Source organism: Oncorhynchus masou, chromosome 32, assembly GCF_036934945.1.
Source record: "Oncorhynchus masou masou isolate Uvic2021 chromosome 32, UVic_Omas_1.1, whole genome shotgun sequence".
NCBI classification, from domain to species: domain Eukaryota; kingdom Metazoa; phylum Chordata; class Actinopteri; order Salmoniformes; family Salmonidae; genus Oncorhynchus; species Oncorhynchus masou.
This window is the reverse complement of record NC_088243.1, coordinates 31794303-31814336: the sequence shown is the minus strand read 5'-3', so window position 1 is coordinate 31814336 and position 20034 is coordinate 31794303. Positions and strand designations below refer to the sequence as shown.

The 20034-nt window shown below is 41.2% G+C and overlaps 1 protein-coding gene and 1 long non-coding RNA gene across 2 annotated transcripts; one reads left to right on the top strand and one right to left on the bottom strand.

Moving 5' to 3' along the window:
* Window positions 1–594: 594 nt before the first annotated feature.
* Window positions 595–4178, bottom strand: LOC135525936 (uncharacterized). Its single transcript, XR_010453219.1, has 4 exons — window positions 3933–4178; window positions 2554–2759; window positions 2333–2440; window positions 595–2233 (listed from the first exon to the last, which is right to left on the bottom strand). It is a non-coding gene; the product is annotated as an uncharacterized LOC135525936 (long non-coding RNA).
* Window positions 4179–4792: 614 nt separating this feature from the next.
* On the top strand, window positions 4793–18758 carry LOC135525935 (kunitz-type protease inhibitor 1-like). The gene is made up of 11 exons (XM_064953908.1): window positions 4793–4903; window positions 5225–5684; window positions 6347–6504; window positions 6681–6822; window positions 9303–9473; window positions 9551–9601; window positions 13825–13953; window positions 14188–14238; window positions 14407–14577; window positions 16238–16297; window positions 16688–18758. The coding sequence occupies exons 2-11, from the start codon at window positions 5267–5269 to the stop codon at window positions 16873–16875; spliced, it is 1539 nt and encodes a 512-aa protein (XP_064809980.1). The 5' UTR covers window positions 4793–4903; window positions 5225–5266; the 3' UTR covers window positions 16876–18758.
* Window positions 18759–20034: the final 1276 nt, after the last annotated feature.

Sequence of the window (20034 nt, the reverse complement as noted above, 5' to 3'; positions counted from 1 at the left end):
TGGTGTGACAAAGGTAACTGAGGTTGCAGTGCATGCACTTTCTCATCCAAAAGTTACAAATAACAACTCCTTTCAGAATATTAAGTAGCAGCCCAGTTAGCTCTTGGTCGGTATAGCCGATCCTTCTCCTTTAACTGTTAATTCCATCATTTTAATTCCATTTTCCATTGATAAGATAACTCCTAACTTTTGCCACACATGGAGCGAGGCTCCAGCAGTCAAACAGTCTGGCCGTGTGGAGAAGTGCCACTATATTGAGGGGCAACTTACCGGTTTGGTCAGGGCCAGCATGAGGGTTCAAGTTCATCCTCTGTCGTGAGTGTAATTAAGTTAAGTTTGAGCATCTTAGCAATGCAATGTGTTCTATACCGCTGTCAACATTCTATAAGGAAAGAGCCACTTAATCAGTTATATAATCATTAACCATATTACCCCGGATACCAGACTTAGATGAGTGATATCTCAGTTCTAGAATGTTGTCATTGCTGAGAATGAATCAAAACATCTATTGCCATTCAGAACTGACTTTGTTTAGACATCCAGCCTGTATTGTAGTTTCATAACCGGAGGCAAATCTTCAAAAGCACAGTATTTATTTATGTTTATGTCATTAATCAAATCAAACTATTTACATATCACATTTCTTACAACGAATGCATTTCAAGGTGTTTAAAGTCATGTATTGAAAGGCGTGTGGCACTTAACATCCTTCATCTTGGCAGGTCTCTATAAGTGACCAGGGCACTCTCTCTCCCACATGCAAACGTCTCCGTGGAGCCCGTAAGTGTAGTGATGCAGCCAATTTTGGCGGTTCACAATATCGGCCGTACGGACGTGGAATGCGAGTGGAGGAAGACAGCCGTGCCCAACCAGGTAGAGTCAGTGGAGGACCTGTACCCAGTCGAAGACTACAACCCTCTGTCCCCGAGAGCCCACAGAGGAGGAGCTTCAATGGCTAAGGAACCATCTTTGTGGCAGGTTCAGTGGAATAGCACGTCTCCTTGAACCTGAGCCAGAACAACCGCTACCCTCTCTGCGATCCCTGTCCGTACCGGACATTGCTTTTAAAAAAATGGAAGAAAAAAAACAAGGGCATGCAGGCATCCTGGCTGGCATGGCGCTGTCGGTGTAGCAGCAGGAGGCTATACGGCAGGCAACAGTTGGATAGCGCACCAACCCCAACTGACACACCATCAGGAGGGTAGTTGACAGCCAGCAATTATGGAACAGTGGTTAGGCCAAGCGCGTTACTACATCGCTGCTACAAAGGGTTCTCAGATCAGTCATTGGATGGGGTGCTGTCTCTAAAGTGGGGCAGATAATGAAGAGGAGGGCATCAAGGTATTCAAAATGACTACAGGGATGGATGTGCAGGAGTCAGGGCTTTGGTCGGGGCTCTTGGGCGCCTACTGGTGTACCACAGCAGTGGTGTAGATCAAGTGTCCCTATGGTGCAATGGACCTTACCATTGAAGAGGCAGTGAAGTCTGAGGATTTTTAAATCAAGGAGGGAAGACCTCCCTCACTTGCGCCAGGTCAAAGGTCAGCTCCACATCACAGGAAGGAACACCTGCTTCTTCGTTGTGTGGACCACCAAAGCCTCCATCACCATCCAGCACGACGACCTCACTCACATTGCTCCTCCTGCCAGTACCTGTTTTCATAGAAGCCAAAAGGTCCAGAAATATTCCATATAGTTCACACACACACACCTCCCAGAATAGGTTATATTACATACAAGTTTTGCTCAAAGCAGACAACTAAAGTAATGTAGTTAACTTTATTATGGGCACAGTGGGAATTTATATCTGTGATGTTGAAATTATTTCTTATCCCGTGTCTTACTTGCTGAAGGCCCCAGTCATCCCTGCCCGTACTTGATATTGTTGAAAAACAAGTGAACAGTCAATAAAGATCATACACAAACAATAGGCTCCTAGAATAGGCTATATTACATTTAAGTTTTGCTCAAAGCAGCCAACTAAAGTAATGAGGTTAACATAAGTTCAATCACAAAGGCTGGTCTGAGTGCTTCTCCTCACAGTTTCATTCAGAAGTACGACACAATTCACATTGCATTTTATCATGGGCTCAGTGGGAATTTATATTTGTGATGTTAAAATGATGAGTGAGAGAGCACATCACTTCCAGCAGATCTCCTTGCTGAGAGTGGTGTTGATCATGCACTCCTTGTCGTGGGGTGTGCCTGATGTTCCACATGTCACACCTCATGTCTAAAACATGGGGAAAAGGGGACATAAAGTTAAAATGTTGATGCATCTACAAATGCAATGTTTTACACAATATTGTATTATATTTTATGTATTACTGACCTGTCCGTCCACAGGCTCGTGTGCTGTACAAATGGATACTCCTGCTCGGATCAGACTGGTACAGGATGTCCATGCCCCAGATGGTCTGAGAGATGCACTCCTGTTGGACTGGAAAACAGAGATATTTGGTCATTGGTAGGTCTTTTACAATGCTGTATCACCATCTTTATCTGGACAGAAAATGCATTGTTTATCTTCTTTTTTCTTTCTTTTTTAAACACCTTGGACAATGTGACAAGCAGTCCCTCAACAACCAATCATCATGCCTCATTGTTTGTTCTTGTTTCCCAATCAACCATCTGAATCTTCCTCTTCTGCCATGGTGGATGAGCTACCTTTTCTGGTAAATACAGGGCCATTTCTCTTTCCCACCGGAAAATGGCAGCTACAGACCTGAGTGTTGTCACTGGGTTTCCAGTCTGCCCATCTGAAAGATAAAAAATAAAATAACTTGCTAGCTAAGTTGATTACTAAAATGGTAACATCTATATTAAAATACCATAACCCACAGACTTGACTATAGTAACAATAAAATAGACTGGGCTTTTCTGCACATCAAAAATCCTACTATGTGGATGATACATTTCTGCTGGGATAGAGGAATTATCTGGAATGCTCAACTAGATGATCAGGACAGTGAAGTTTACTATTTGCCCGAAGAGGTGAAGTATTGCAATGAGCTATTATACTGTACTTTTGATTATAATGCTCAAGAGGAAAATTAAAACCCTCAGCCGTGAGGTCACTGAGGAAGACCAACAGTGATAAGGGACCGACATGAATGGATGGAATGTAAGGATTTTGGGCACTGGCCAGCAGACCACGATTTGTACTAGCCCAGGTAATATGCAGGTCCTAAATCTGTGGCATGTTTGAAAAAGCTAAATGTCACTGCTGTGTCAGGTTAGTTTGGCACATTTCCTACTACTGTATCAGGTTAGTTTGGCACATTATTTACTAGCCCAGTCTGAAAAGTACTAGCCTCGGGCTAGCTTAATTTACATCTCTGCTGGTGACTTTACAGGTCATTTGATTAGTTGTGTACAACAGATGTACTCGTGGAACAAAACCATGTGTTTTCTATGGGCAAACATTGCGACAACAAGTCCTTTGTGAGCCAGTTAACGTTAGCTCACCGTTCGTGTAAGTTTGTCACTTTTCACGCGGTGACGTACTTGGCAATGTTAGTCCATCAGGGCATGGATATTTATCTAACGTTTAGCTCGCTAGTTAAACGTGAGCTCATCGTTCGTGGTCAGACGATAATCGCCAAGGTTAAATTATCTTCCCTTGACCCCTACCGAAAAATGAATGGTGGAAAAATGATTGGAACCATTTCCGTGGTTTACGGGTATTATGACTCAAACTGTGGTATTCCTGCTTTGATGACTTATGACCAACAACAAGCTACATGCGCCATGTTCCACTCTCCTGAAAAGCAAGAGCAGCAGCATAAATTATCACATTTCTCGATCTCTCTCAACTGCAGCAGTCACGTTCTGATCTGTACCGCCCTTACAGACAAGTCAGTTAAAATTACACTCGTAAAAATCCGATTCGACCCAGACCCGTGACATTATTTATAATTCTGTATTCGGACCTGTCTCGGATATTTGGGTGGAGGTGGATCCTTGAAGCCATCAACCACCTATTGTGGTCATATGAATAAGACCGGTCGCCATTATGAAAGCCATCGATTACCATAGGGCTATTGTGAATAAAATATTTCAAGAACAATATTTAATCAATCTCTTCTTTTCTTTAAAAGTATTCCACTCTTCCCTTGACACAACTCGAAATAGGAGTGGCATCGTGAATGTCTTCGGTCCCCTCGGTGGAAAATCTGTCTCCCTCCAGCAGGTGGCGTTGTTTCGCCAACCAAGCAATGTGTTTTTGTATGGAGGTCATGAGTGTCGAATTTGGTCAACAAATAAACTATTCCTTTTTGCTACGTGAGGTTTATTTGATCGAACATAAGTTTCGTAATGCTAAAGTTGTTAGGAGTGTACTTGTATAAGTAGGACACGTGACATCCCGGCAACTTTGAGAAAAACACTATATCGAAGTTGTCTCGAGATGGCTATGCATATTCATGAAATGAGGCTCGTACATACAGACGGGTGACGTCAACAACCCTCATCGAGTATTCAATTATGTACAATAATGAGATATATCCACCAATCCAAATAAAAGTTAAGCGGGATCTAGACAGCCCGCTGTGCCGCTTTGTGGACAACGATTCCCATTGTTATGGCGGAGAGATATATCTTGTCATTATATCAATAATATTCGGTGTGGTCAAGATGGGAGTAGAATTTCACTTCCTGTATGTAACCGGGGTGTATTCACAACATAATCAAACGGAACGAAATGGGCAGCGACCTAATTGAATTTGTCCAATAGAAACTCGTTTTCTTTGCTAAATGTTTTCCGTTTTGAGTAAATGGTTTCCGTTGCAAAACGTTTTGGACTAATGATTACACCCCTGGTACCCGACAGAAACACACCTGCGAAATGGAAATATTTTGATAGTTTGTATAGAATAATCGACGACAGATACAGAATTTACAGGTGACACATTTTTGTTAATTCTAAGTGTTGTTTTTGAAGAAATATGGACCTATAAAGTTACAGAAGAGATAGATATTGGATTATTAATTTGCTATTCTTGACGTAATTCTTAGGCTACCTTTGAAATCAGGAAGAGAGAGAGAGAGTCCTAAATTTGTCTATAAATGATTGTGTGTGTGTGGAAATGTTATCTTATTTTATTTAGATCATGTTACGACTACTTAAAGAAACTATTTTCATTGTAATAATTTATATTTAATCACAAGGCATTCCATGCTATATGTTACGTATTTTAAATTGCTTATATCACTCTGTTTTCAGATCATCCGCTGGATTGTATTTGTGATTAATAGTTTTCCTGGAATGTCTTGTAGAATGACCTCTCTCCAAATTGGATTGTTATTGGGCGCTTCGGTGTGTTGTATTATTTTCCTGGGGCACGCGGAGGCTCAGGCATTCGGGGAACAATGTTTGGACAAGTTCAAAAAGGGCAGAGACGATTTCGTTCTCGACACCAATGAGTCGGTCAAAGACGGTGCGACTTTCATCTCTTCAGTGAAAGTTGAGCGCTCCAATGACTGTATACGCTCCTGCTGCAAAGACCCCAGATGTAATGTCGCTTTCATGGAGGTTTCAGATGAGGGCATGATCAAGTCATGCTTTCTCTTTGACTGTCTATACAAGCAGAGCTACGTCTGCCGATTTGTCAGGAAGAAGGGATTCCAGAACTACATCATAGACTCTGTGTATGCAAGTGATCTGGCAACAAATGGGTTCCCAGGTAAGATAGGTATCACTCTCACCCATCACAACATAGACACTCATCAAATTAACTAATTGAGTCTACTCATATATTTAGGGTTGGGCATGTCCATAATGAACTAAAGAAACCTGAACACGCAGACCATTTGGCTACTGTATATTATTATGAGCAGAGAAAGCAACCCAATGGGCTTTTGACTCAAACCACAAAGACAGTCCCAACAGCCAAGCCTCTTATCTCCAGAGGAGGTGAAACCACCGGCTTAGAGAAGAGCATTACCCAGCATGTCCACACATGCCATGGCTCATTATATGGCCCGTTGTCATAGGTTTCTGTTTATTTGCTGCTGAGAAAGCTTTTTACAGGGGAGATTAGTATTGTGCTGTGAGTCAAGTAATGGATCGCACTCAGACTTGACTCCGAGTGAATATTGTATGTCAACAGAATGTAGTTGTTAATTGTGCATGAGCACCACCAAACTGATGGATTTGCTTATTTTGTGTTGACACTCAAAACCATTCAAATGCCATTAAAGTTCAGCCTAGTCAAACTTAAACCAGCCATGATGTGTTTACTCTTTGCACAACAGTTTCTGACATAACAGATTGTCTTAAAGCTGCATGTATTTTCAGTATGACTGTTGTATTGAATATGTGATGAAGGCTGTATTCAACTTTCAGATGAAGAGGACCACCCTCCAGTGGCCAATGGAGGTCCGGACAGAGTGGCCCAGCCCCAGGAAAGTTTGACTCTGAATGGCATTGAGAGCAAAGATGACCACGAGATTGTCACGTACCAGTGGCACCTAGTGTCAGGCAACTCCTCCGCTGTCATAGAGGTGAGTGATCAGTCATTATTGGGGTGTTTATCTGATCATAGATTTCTCTCTGACTGTAAGAGTACATGAGATGGACAGGTCACTCTCCGAACACCAGAGGATCACAATTAACTCCATTTCCAAAGTTCTGCCATACTAGACAACAAATTTCAACATTTTCTTTCCTCGTCTCCTAGAAAACTCAATTCGATGACCAAGTGATCGTGTCCAAACTGGCGTCTGGGGTGTACAAGTTCCAGCTGACCGTCACAGACTCCAGCGGGCAGTCCGACCAAACCCAGATCACCATCCTGGTGCTCACCCCTGAGCAGTCTGAGGGTGAGTATGCTATAGTCTATGTGAAACACCTGCAGAAGTCACCTAGCTATACAGTTCAACACAGCTGTGTTGGGGGTGAAGGGAAATTCATGCTGTATATTGAATTTCAATTTACTTCTACACAGTAAGTTGCCTGTGTAGGAAATCAAACTAAAGTGAGAATGATTTCTCATAGCAGAGAAACGGTTGTTTCTTATGTGGTGAGACATTCCTCTTTTAAGTTATATGTGGGATTGCATGTTAGTGTCAGCATGACATGAAAACCACGTAGATCCCTGTATAAGTTAACTAGAAGTTTCCCTTATGCAAAGTCAGATGTCATCTATTTGACTGCCTGGCTGTGCTCCTCCATTCTGTCATGTCTTCTTTTATTAGTCACAGTTGGTTTATGACATTATTGTTTTGATCATATCACTTCTAACAGTCAATAATCTGCTGCTGCATTTCACTCTGCTAAAGATACTCAACATTAAGGTCAAGTTTGAATGTGTGTGTGTGAGTTTTAAAGATGAATAGGTATGCAGTTTCTGAGTACTCATGTTTTGTTTCTGACTCACATTGTGTCATACCAGACATGACTCATGTCTCCTCTATTTGTTTGTCTTTAAAGTGGCCTACATCAGTGATCTGTCATGTGTTAAGAGTAGGTACACTGTGATAAACTATGTCCTTGAGGTGAGAAGGACTGATGCCCTTCTGACTTTATTTGACACTGAACACACAATGCAAGTGAATGCAATATAAGGAATTACTTTGAAATTCTATTTTTTCTTCAAATCGAGGAAACTGTCTTTGCAGTTTGCATTTTGCTGTGAAGAAGAAATGCCCCATTTCAAGTATAGGTGGCATGTTGAGTTCATACATAATCTGTATGGCTTTCAAATGCTTGTTGATTACTTTTACCGGTTGTACTGGTTCAAGTTGGGTTTATTACAACAAGACTTTATCATACTGATCACCTTTTCATGCCAACGTGACAGGAAGTATGCATATTAAAATGACAAAAAAACATTTCCAGGTATGCTCCTCTGATTTCCGTGGAACAAAATCTAGATTTACAGATTTAAAAAGGCACCATTCACAAGTAGATTTGAGCCGGCTTAGACATCTATATGTGGGCTCAAGCTCTACTTACAACAGCTTAGCGTTGTTGTTTTCCTGGTACCCGTTTCCTCATTGGTTGTGAGTTTGACAGAAAAACGGACATGTCTTCCATGAATGAATGTATGAGGTCATAACAGGATGACAACTCATTATCACACTGGCTTATACTTGGTAGATAAATAGCGTTGCCCTGCTGCTCATTATAGATTAACAGGGAATACTTAGGAATTAGACAATGGAGGGGTTGTCTCTGCACTACCCAGTAACGTGAGCGTGTGTATATGGAATGGATAGACACTTCCTGGAAGTTCAGGAGAAACAGGAAGAAAGGATAGCTGTGGTTGGAATGTTTTCACATCACTCCCCCCCCCTTTTTTATAGCCCGTCTGTCTGGTTTGAGCTTGGGTTTCACAAACACAAGCAAACTCTTTTATTGTCTTGATAAAGGCAGACTCTTGATACTCAAACACTTTGATGTTATTTCTAATGAGTCAGTTATACATTTTTGGAGCATGTTGGTCTCGCTCGCAGACTGAGCAGAGACTATTAACCATTCATTGATTCAGTTACCCATTAACAAGTCTCTACTCGGAATGGTGTGAGGAATGTTCCTCTGAGGAAAAGACCGAGGTATCGCAGTGATCCCTGACGTGAGCCACCACAATACATTTATACCAAAATGGCTGCCTGCCTCAATGCTGGACGAATCACAATTAGAAATGCTAGAATAATCATAATTAAAGATACTCTCCCCTCTCAGCAAAACAATATGTATACTGTGAATCATTCTCTACCTATAATGTTATTCTTAATGCATCAATTCACTTTCATATTGTAATGATGGAATGGCAGTGCAATGTAATGTAATGACTTTTTTAAGTTAACAGGTTGGTTCTAAAGCATCAACCAGCTTGTCGTGAGATGTATTGCTTGGCATTGCACAAGAGGAACCACTTCCTCTGTCTGTGTTATATCAGTCATGTCTGCTTTCTTCCAAGATGCATCCAAATGTATCTCCAGTGGTTGAAGTAGGCCTAATTTTGAAGGAAAATTACCTACACCCTCCCCTCCCCCAATCACCTCTCTCTGACGCTTTAGTTGGGGTGGCAGGTAGCCTATTGATTAGAGTGTTGGGCCAGTAACCGAAAGGTTGCTGGATTGAATCCCTGAGCTGACAAGGTAAAAATATGTTGTTCTGCCCCTGAGAAAGGCAGTTAACCCACTGTTCCCCGGGCGCCGAAGACGTGGATGTCGATTAAGGCGGCCCCCCGCACCTCTCTGATTCAGGGATTGGGTTAAATGCGGAAAACACATTTCAGTTAAAGGCATTCAGTTGTACAACTGACTAGGTATCTCCCTTTCCCTTTATCCTCCAGATCACTGCCTGGTCCCCAAGAAGGTGGGTCCCTGTCGTGGGTCCTTCCCCCGCTGGCACTACAATGCTGCCTCAGAAAAGTGTGAGGAGTTCCTGTTTGGGGGCTGCAGAGAGAACCTCAACAACTACCTGTCCCTCCAGGAGTGTACCAATGCCTGTGATGGTGTTTCAGGTACTGTACAGATCCCTCTTGCCTCTCTAAGAACAGTTGGTTGATTGGTTAATTGATTGGCATTTCCTTTCATGTAGTTATGTCCAGCGTTGGCAGTGGCAGAAGTGGGCCACTTCCAGCCCCTAGAGGTAAGACTAACCCGCATTTCATTGAATGTCTTCAGCTGTAGACCTTTTGGCTATGTATCCCACACTCATTGATACATGCTGGCAGATATACAGTGCCTAGTTAAAGTCTACACACCCCTAACCTTCAAATTTAGCTGCCTAAAAATAATAATAAATGCTATTTTCATACAGATCGACACAACGTACTCCACATTTTCAAAGTTCTAGTAAAACGTTTAATAAAATGTTAATTTTAAAAAATGTCTTGATTGCGTATGTCTTCACACCCCAGAGTTAATTCTTGGTCTAAGCACCTTTGGCAGCCATTACAGCTAGAAATAATTTGGAATGATATTCTACGAACTTTGCAAAAGTCTTAGGGCAACATATGTCCATTGTTTCAAGCTCAGTAAAGTTGGTTGGGGATCACTGATGGACAGCAATATTCAAACCATGTCTCTACTTTTAAAGTACATTTAAGTCAGGAATGAGACTAGACCACTCATGAACACTCAACACTTTTTGGAAAGCCTTTCTGGTGTGTCTTTGGCATAAACATGTGTGTAATTATCTCGCTGAAAATAAAACTCTGAGGTAGGTTTTCCTTTGACTTTTTACCTGGGCTTTGCTCCTTTCATATTTATTTTGATCCTGAAAAACCACCAAGTTCTTGCCAATGACAAGCATACCAATAACATGATGCTGCCAATATAATACTTGAAAATACAGAGGGTTTCACTCTGTTGAATTGGATTTGACCCAAATATGTAGTTTTTAACTTAAGCCATGTTGTTTTTAACTTTTGCCATGTTGTCTTGCAGTGTTACTTAACGGCCTTGTTTCAAACGGAATGTATGATTTAGAGTGTTTTTTTTAACACCGGCTTCCTTTTCACTTTATCATACAGGCCTGTAATGTGGAATGCATGCAATGTTGCTGATCCCTTTGTGTTTTCAAGTATTGTGGTTACAGCATCATGTTATGGGTATGCTTGTCACCAGCAGGTACTGGGGAGTTTGTTAGAATCCAAATAAATACACTGCTCAAAATAAAGGGAACACTTAAACAACACAATGTAACTCCAAATCAATCACACTTCTGTGAAATCAAACTGTCCACTTAGGAAGCAACACTTATTGACAATAAATTTCACATGCTGTTGTGCAAATGGAATAGACAACAGGTGGAAATTATAGGCAATTAGCAAGACACCCCCAATAAAGGAGTGGTTCTGCAGGTGGGGACCACAGACCACTTCTCAGTTCCTATGCTTCCTGGCTGATGTTTTGGTCACTTTTGAATGCTGGCGGTGCTTTCACTCTAGTGGTAACATGAGACGGAGTCTACAACCCACACAAGTGGCTCAGGTAGTGCAACTCATCCAGGATGACACATCAATGCGAGCTGTGGCAAGAAGATTTGCTGTGTCTGTCAGCGTAGTGCCCAGAGCATGGAGGCGCTACCAGGAGACAGGCCAGTACATCAGGAGACCTGGAGGAGGCCGTAGGAGGTCAACAACTCAGCAGCAGGACCGCTACCTCCGCCTTTGTGCAAGGAGGAGCCGGAGGAGCACTGCCAGAGCCCTGCAAAATGACCTCCAGCAGGCCACAAATGTGCATGTGTCTGCTCAAACAGACAGAAACAGACTCCATGAGGGTGGTATGAGAGCCCGACGTCCACAGGTGGGGGTTGTGCTTACGGCCCAACACCGTGCAGGAAGTTTGGCATTTGCCAGAGAACACCAAGATTGGCAAATTCGCCACTGGCGCCGTGTGCTCTTCACAGATGAAAGCAGGTTCACACTGAGCACGTGACAGAGTCTGGAGACGCCGTGGAGAACGTTCAGCTGCCTGCAACATCCTCCAGCATGACTGGTTTGGCGGTGGGTCAGTCGTGGGGTGGCATTTCTTTGGGGGGCCGCACAGCCCTCCATGTGCTCGCCAGAGGTAGCCTGACTGCCATTAGGTACCGAGATGAGATCCTCAGACCCCTTGTGAGACCATATGCTGGTGCGGTTGGCCCTAGGTTCCTCCTGGTTTCCTCCTAATGCAAGACAATGCTAGACCTCATTTGACTGGAGTGTGTCAGCAGTTCCTGCAAGAGGAAGGCATTGATGCTATGGACTGGCCCGCCCGTTCCCCAGACCTGAATCCAATTGAGCACATCTGGGACATCATGTCTCGCTCCATCCACCAACGCCACGTTGCACCACAGACTGTCCAGAAGTTGGCAGATGCTTTAGTCCAGGTCTGGGAGGAGATCCCTCAGGAGACCATCCGCCACCTCATCAGGAGCATGCCCAGGCGTTGTAGGGAGGTCATACAGGCACGTGGAGGCCACACACACTACTGAGCCTCATTTTGACTTGTTTGAAGGACATTACATCAAAGTTGGATCAGCCTGTTGTGTGGTTTTCCACTTTTTGAGTGTGACTCCAAATCCAGACCTCCATGGGTTGATGAATTTGATTTCCATTGATCTTTTTTGTGATTTTTTTTTTTTTTTTTTTTTTTTTTTTGTCAGCACATTCAACTATGTAAAGAAAAAAAGTATTTAATAAGAATATTTCATTCATTCAGATCTAGGATGTTATTTTAGTGTTCCCTTTATTTTTTTGAGCAATGTATAAAAGGCTCAAAGTTCAGGTAAAAAGTTAGAGGAAACTGAAACTCAGGGACCTGTTTTTCTGCGGGATAATTATACAAATTGTAATGCCAAAGACGCACCAGAATGGATTTCCAACCGATGTTTAGTGTTCCTGATTGGTCCAGTCTCTGTCCCAACTGAAATGTGTTTTAAAAATAAATCTTAGACACAGTTTGAATATTGCTATTCATCAATGATTCCCATCCATATTTATTGAGCATGAGCAATTTTGACAAAAACAATGGATGTATGTTGCCGTAAGAGTTTTGTACAAAAATCTTATTCAAAATGATTCACAGCTGTAATGGCTGCCAAAGGTGCTTCCACCAAGTATTAACTCTGGGGTGTGACATACACAATCAAGACATCCTCATTTAGGTTTTTTTTCATAATTCTTTTTTTTTTTTAATTGTGTGGATCAATGGGAATGTTTTTTTTTTTTTTTTGGGGGGGGGGGGGGGGGGTTCATATAGGTCTGTTTTACCATTTAGAAATGAAAGCACTTTGTGTATCTAGTCCCCCCTCCTTGTGAAGAAGTCATAAGTATTTGGACAAATTTGCTTATAGTCTATCAAAGCAGTCAAGTTTTTAGTATTTGGTACCATATTCCACTCAATGACTACATGAAGCTTGTGATTCTACAAACGTGTTGGATGCTTTCGCAGATTATGGGTTATGTTTTGCCCAGTAGTAACTGAAGTATGATGACTGGAGTCATTTTCTTTCCAAGTGAGTAGATTAGATGTTTTTGACCACCTCTAAAGGAATCCTGATAATGCCATGATTAAGAAAATGAATGATGAGTGAGATGCCGTTACGAGGCTACAACAAAACATGCTAATCTCTCACCATTACCAATAACAGGGGAGGTTACATTTTTTTTGGGGGGGGGGTTCAGAAACATCTTATATTCTTACTTACAAGAAAAAATATATTATTCACCATTCAGTTCCTATTGGGCAAAACATAATTGAAAACACAACCAAACACACCGCAAATGCAATCAACAAGTTTTTAAAGTCACAAGCTTAATGTAGTCATTGCATGCACTTTGATATACTAAAAATGACATCTTCAAATGGGGGGACTAGATACATGAAGTGCATTCATTTTTAAATGGCAAAACAGACATGTATGAAAATACCCTTGAATAAAAGGTGACATTATGTACTGTCGCCTGATTTTTTTTTATTTTTTTTAACCTTTATTTAACTAGGCAAGTCAGTTAAGAACAAATTCTTATTTTCAATGACGGCCTAGGAACAGTGGGTTAACTGCCTGTTCAGGGGCAGAACGACAGATTTGTACCTTGTCAGCTCGGGGATTCGAACTTGCAACCTTTCGGTTACTAGTCCAACGCTCTAAGGCTAGGCTACCCTGCCGCCCCAAACATTCTATGTCAAATCTAAAATGCTGGAGTATAGACACACAATTAAAATGTTTAGCTTTACTGTCCAAATACATATGGAGGGGAATGTACCTGTTCATTGAGACTTATAGGATGCATGGGTTAGCTGTGCACTGCATCATGTTTCTCTGTATTGAGTAAAGGTTACTCTCAACCTACCTGTTCTGTTCAACTGTGTTGTTGTGTTTAGAGGTGTGTGGGATCCCCTGTAGGTCAGGCCAGTTCACCTGTGCCAACAGCTGCTGCCTTGACCAAGGCCTGGAGTGTGACAAGGAGCAGCAGTGCAGCGACGGCTCAGACGAGGAGAACTGCGAGTACTGTGAGTGCAGGCTATGGCTATGCAAACCAATCCTAATTTACATACAAGACTTCACTGGCCTTACCTTACCACTGGCCTTACCTTACCACTGGCCTTACCTTACCACTGGCCTTACCTTACCACTGGCCTTACCTTACCACTGGCCTTACCTTACCACTGGCCTTACCTTACCACTGGCATCATTGTTTGTTGACATGTTAAGTTGCTAAACTCTTGTTTTATTCCTTTCACCAGTGAACGACAAGTTCCGGATTCTACTGCAAATTCCTGTGGATGAACAGAAAGGTTATTTGAGTTTTACTGTTTTGAGACAGTAATAGGATCAATCTAGGATATTGTTTTTGAGTTAACTATTGTCACCTATTGTGCTTCTTACAAATACTGATTTGTCTCACAAACACTGATTGGTCTCACACACATTGATTGGTCTCACACACATTCTTTCAACCATAGTTCGCTGCACAGTTCACCCCAAAACGGGACACTGTCGTGACAGTTTTACCAAGTGGTACTACAACCCTCTCTACGAGAAGTGTTTCCGTTTCAACTATGGCGGCTGCGACGGGAATGACAACAGATTTGACACTGAAGATACTTGTATGACGACCTGCAAACTGGTAACAGGTGGGTTTGTGTTCTGTAGCCATTACAACATTTTCAACTGATTTTAAAAATGTTTGTACTGTTATATTACCCTTTGAGACCATAATGATGAGAACTGAAGGGAATGTTTGAGATCCATGCTCCCATGTCAGCACCCCTACATTGTGTACAGTTGAAGTCGGATGTTTACATGCAACTTAGCCAAATACATTTAAACTAATTTTTTCACAATTCCTGACATTTAATCCTAGTAAAGATTATCTGTCTTAGATCAGTTAGGATCACCACTTTGTTTTAATAATGTGAAATGTCAGAATAATAGTAGGGGAAATTATTTATTTCAGCTTTTATTTTTTTCATCACATTCCCAGTGGGTCAAAAGTTTACATGCACTCAATTAGTATTTGGTATCATTGCCTTTAAGTTGTTTAACTTGTGTCAAACGTTTTGGGTAGCCTTCGACAAGCTTCCCACAATAGGTTGGGTGAATTTTGGCCCATTCCTCCTGGCAGAGCTGGTGTAACTGAGTCAGGTTTGTAGGCCTCCTTGCTCGCACACCCTTTTTCAGTTCTGCCCACAAATTTTCTATAGGGTTGAACGTCAGGGCTTTGTGATGGCCACTCCAATACCTTGACTTTGTTGTCCTTAAGCCATTTTGCCACAACTTTGGAAGTGTGCTTGGGGTCATTGTCCATTTGGAAGACCCATTTGTGACCAAGCATTAACTTCCTGACTGATGTCTTGAGATGTTGCTTCAATATATCCACATCATTTTCCTCCCTCATGATGCCATCTATTTTGTGTAGTGCACCAGTCCCTCCTGCAGCAAAGCACCCCCACAACATGATGCTGCCACCCCCGTGCTTCATGGTTGGGATGGTGTTCTTTGGCTTGCAAGCCTCCCCTTTTTCCTTCAAACATAACAATGGTCTTTATGGACATTTTTGCTTCGTCAGACCAGAAGACATTTCTCCAAAAAGTACTATCTTTGTCCCCATGTGCAGTTGCACACCGTAGTCTTCCTTGCAGAGCAGCCTTTCAGGTTATGTTGATATAGGACTCGTTTTACTGTGGATATAGATAGCTTTGTACCTGTTTCCTCCGGCATCTTCACAAGGTCCTTTGCACGAAAGTACGTTCATCTCTAGGAGACAGAACGCGTCTCCTTCCTGAGCGGTATGATGGCTGCATGGTCCCATGGTTTTTATACTTGCGTACTATTGTTTGTACAGATGAACGTGGTACCTTCAGGCATTTGGAAATGGCTCCCAAGGATGAACCAGACTTGTAGAAAAAAGATTTCCCATGATGTCAAGCAGAGGCACTGGGTTTGAAGGTAGGCCTTGAAATACACCCACAGGTACATTTTCCAAGCTGTTTAACAGCACAGTCAACTTAGTGTATGTTAACTTCTGACCCACTGGAATTGTGATACAGTGAATTATAAGTGAAATACTCTCTGTGAACAATTGTTGGGAAAATGACTTGTCATGCACACAGATGTCCTAACAAACTTGAAAAACCTACAGTTTGTTAACAAGAAATTTGTGGAGTGGTTGAAAAACGAGTTTTAATGACTCCAACCTAAGTGTATGTAAACTTCCGACTTCAACTGTATATCAAGAATACTGTAGCAGTGTATACTAACTCGTATTGTCTGTTATCCTTACTATGTGTTCAGAAAGGGACATCTTTGAGAGAAAGGAGTCATTTGAATACCAGGACACTCAAGGCCATACAGGTAATTATTGCTTCATTCAGCATTTCTTCTGTAGTTACCTCGTGAAGATGGGTCGTTTGTCCCTTAGAATGAATTGTGCTCCTTTACAATCACTCAAGTCCATGGAAAATACACTCTGACAATACTCCTTTTTAAATCCAATTCTTCCACCCCATCAATTTTAAGGGACCTGGGTGTCAAAGCTGGTCACAAATATCTTGAGGTGACGATGAAGCTGTCTGCTTCCCTGCCCATTCTCTTCACTTAATTCAGACACCATGAATGTTCCACATGATTGATCGTGTCTGTTGTCTAGCTTTTGCTGCCCTGCACATGCAGGCTTCTTTTTATATAGTTATTGACTTACTGGTGTGTGTGTGTGTGTGTGTCTTCATGCCCATCCTCTCTCAGGCAGCATAGCAATAGCCGCACTGCTTGGCCTGGCCATCATCATACTGCTGGTTGTTCTATGTTACTGCTTCATGAAGGGCAGGAAGAAGCAGCCTCAGCGCCAGCGGGTACCCATCAATGGCACCCAGGTCCACACCAAGGAGGACACAGAGCACCTTGTCTACAACAGCACCACCAAGCCCATCTGACCTTTAACCTTTGACCCCACAGGCCAGCCATTAGTGTTACCTTGCAAAGGTATTCAGATCCCTTTGATTTCTTCATTTATTGTTATTTTTTTAAATTCTTCAAGCTCTGTCAAGTGTTGCCATTTAGTATTTCAAGCAGATTTAAGTCAAAACTGGAACATTCACTGTCTTCTTGGAAAGCAATTCCAGTGTAGATTTGGCCTTGTTTTGTAGGTTATTGTCCTGCTGAAAGGTGAATTGCTCTCTTAGTCTCTGGTGTAAAGTAGACTGAAGCAGGTTTTGCTCAGGATTTTGCCTGTGCTTAGCTGTATCCCGCTTGTTTTTATCCTGAAAAACATGCCAGTATTTGCTGATGTCAAGTATGCCCATGCAGCACCACCATGCTTGAAAATAACGATGCAGTTAGTTACTCAGTGATATGTTTTGTTGGATTTGCCAAAACATATGGCTTTACATTTAGGCCAAAAAGTGTGTTCCTTTGCCATGTTTTTTTTCATTATTACTTTAGTGCCTTGTTGCATACAAGATGCATGTTTTGGAGTATATTTTATTTGCTATATTGATGTTATTTTCACTGTCATTTACGATGTTGTTGAACCATCTTCGGTTCTCTCCCATCACAGCCATTGAACTATTTAGCTGTTTTAAAATCACCTGTCCTGCAGCTCAGTTCAGAAGGATGACTATCTTTGAGGTGTCTGGGTAGTTTAATACATAATGCCCAGCACAATTATTAACTAGACAATGCTTGAAGATATATTCAATGTCTGATTTGTTATTGTTACCCATCTACTAATCACTGCACTTTATTATGAGGCTTTCGAAAAGCTCCCAGGTCTTTGTAGTTTAATCTGTGCTCACAGATGTTGTATGTATGGGGGACAGAGTAAGGGTTAGCCATAAAAAATCATGTCAACCCCTATTACATGGACAGAGTCCATGTAACTTCTTGTGATTTGTTAAGCCTCATTTTTCTCCTGAACTAGTTTCGGCTTTTCTAAACAAAGGGGCTGAATACTAATGCAACGACTATTTTAGTTATTGCATTATACAAAAAAAATGTTTTTTTTTCTTCCACTTTGATATTGGAGTATTTTGTATATATTGTTGACTTTTTTTTTTTTTATTAAATCTTTGAATCCCATTGTAACACAAAATGTGAAGAAATCCAAGGGGTCTGAATACTTTTGCAAGGCACTGTATGTGAACCTTGGAGGGTTTTTGTGTCTGAGTATAGTCTGTTTTATTTTCCACAAATACAGGCCCCTCTATTTGATGAGAGCTTTTCCTTGTTGATGTTGTAATGTAGACCTATGAGATTTTATTGGCGCTTGACACCACTCCGGAAAGAAAGTTGCAGAAATTCTTCAAAATGTGACACTTGTGTTTTGCCTTTTTTTTTTTTTCTTGCATTAGCCTTTCATAATTCAGATGGTTGGTCACTAATTCTGCACTCAGGGTATAATGGTTCAATGATTAAATCAACCAATCTAACTATTATTAATGTAAATTGTTGACATAATAATACCTGCCGCTATTGTTTACTAAATATGGATTTGCTATTCTTCTTATTCTGTTTTATTGTATTTTAGGCTGTTTTTGTTTGTGTTGCTGGAAATATTGTACATGGTTAACACCTTTTGTCTTAACTGTTAAAGTTAGAGCAAGTTATTTTACTTTTGGAGTTTATTTTTGGATGATGAAAACAGGTATTTCTGAAGGAAACAGAGGGGAAACTAAAGCCAGTTTGTGCCTCATGGTAGTAACATGAAAAAATATGCTCCTTTCAACATTTTCAAAAAATTGTTAACACCTTTTTCATATATAGTTTTATCTATTTTACCATTAGGTCTCAAATCCTAAATAAAATTATACGAAGGTTACCAGTATGTGTTTGTTCTGAAGATGAGCCATGCTAGTCTGAATTTGTTGCTTAGTATCACACAATCACATAATGTAACTGTACTTCGTTGAACCCTTTACTGTAATTTCACATTCTATCATCTGAGGTTAAATGGGAAGTGCACTTTTTTTCCATAATAATCAAATTTTATAGGGCACGCTATACCCACACTGTATCTGCGAGCTGTTGGCAAGAGTGCACAAGCCAATTGTGAGAAAAACAGTAGAGTTAAATGCGATGGAAACCCATTTAAATTGTATTTTTTATTTGTGACATGGGAATTTAACCGCAAAAGGTACTTTTATGTGCATGACATCATCACGCACAGCCTTTTGTCCGCAACACATATTTTTGATTGGAATTTAGCTCTGTGCATATAATTTCTATGCAGATTCTTTTTTTATTTTCGCATGAAAATCTTTCACCAATTGGATGGAAACTTCCGAGGTCGAAATAACTGTTCAGGTGGGATGGGACTTTTGGCCCACATCATGTCACAATGTGATGTGATTATAATAGACCAATGACTGTTCATCTGGGTAAGGAGGTAGGTTATAGACCACCATCCTATCAGCCAATCAGTGTGTATGTAAATATCTTCAAATTTGTTTCATAAAGCCCACACAATCAGACAGAGCATTTCAAGGGACAAAGGAGGTGCAGGGAATTAAATGCTAAAAAATATTTTGATTAAATAATCACAGTGATTTATTAGACATACAGTGATGATTTAAAAAATACAATTAAAGCATTCCTGAATCAGAAACTGTTTAATTAGTTTTGTGTCATAAACGATAATATATGATGGGGTCTTACCTATATACCCAACTATTACCAGCAACATTGACTTTAATGCACAGCCCCCCCTGTAGGCCTAAATGTAGTCAGTTGTAATTTCATCAACTACCAGAGTGAGGTGCACCATTTATACAGTCCCTGATGACAAGATGTCCATTTTAGGACAGGACATCCGTAGTCATTGTTATGTAGATTAGCTCAGAGGTTACATTTCTCAATAGAAGCAAGTCTGACAGGTGACTGTTAAAGGGAATTCTGAGGGGAATACAGAGAAAAGTGCATCCCTTTACTAATAGCCACAAGTGAGGAGTTCCTTCAATTGATTCACTCCAGTTATCTGTCTGCCATTCTTCGTAGGGATCTTTTACAGTATATGGAGGGACTGGATACCCTCATCAAAAGATCATAAGGCTTAGTGATGGTGTGTGAAAGTGGTTTATTAACTTGTCATGTTGCCT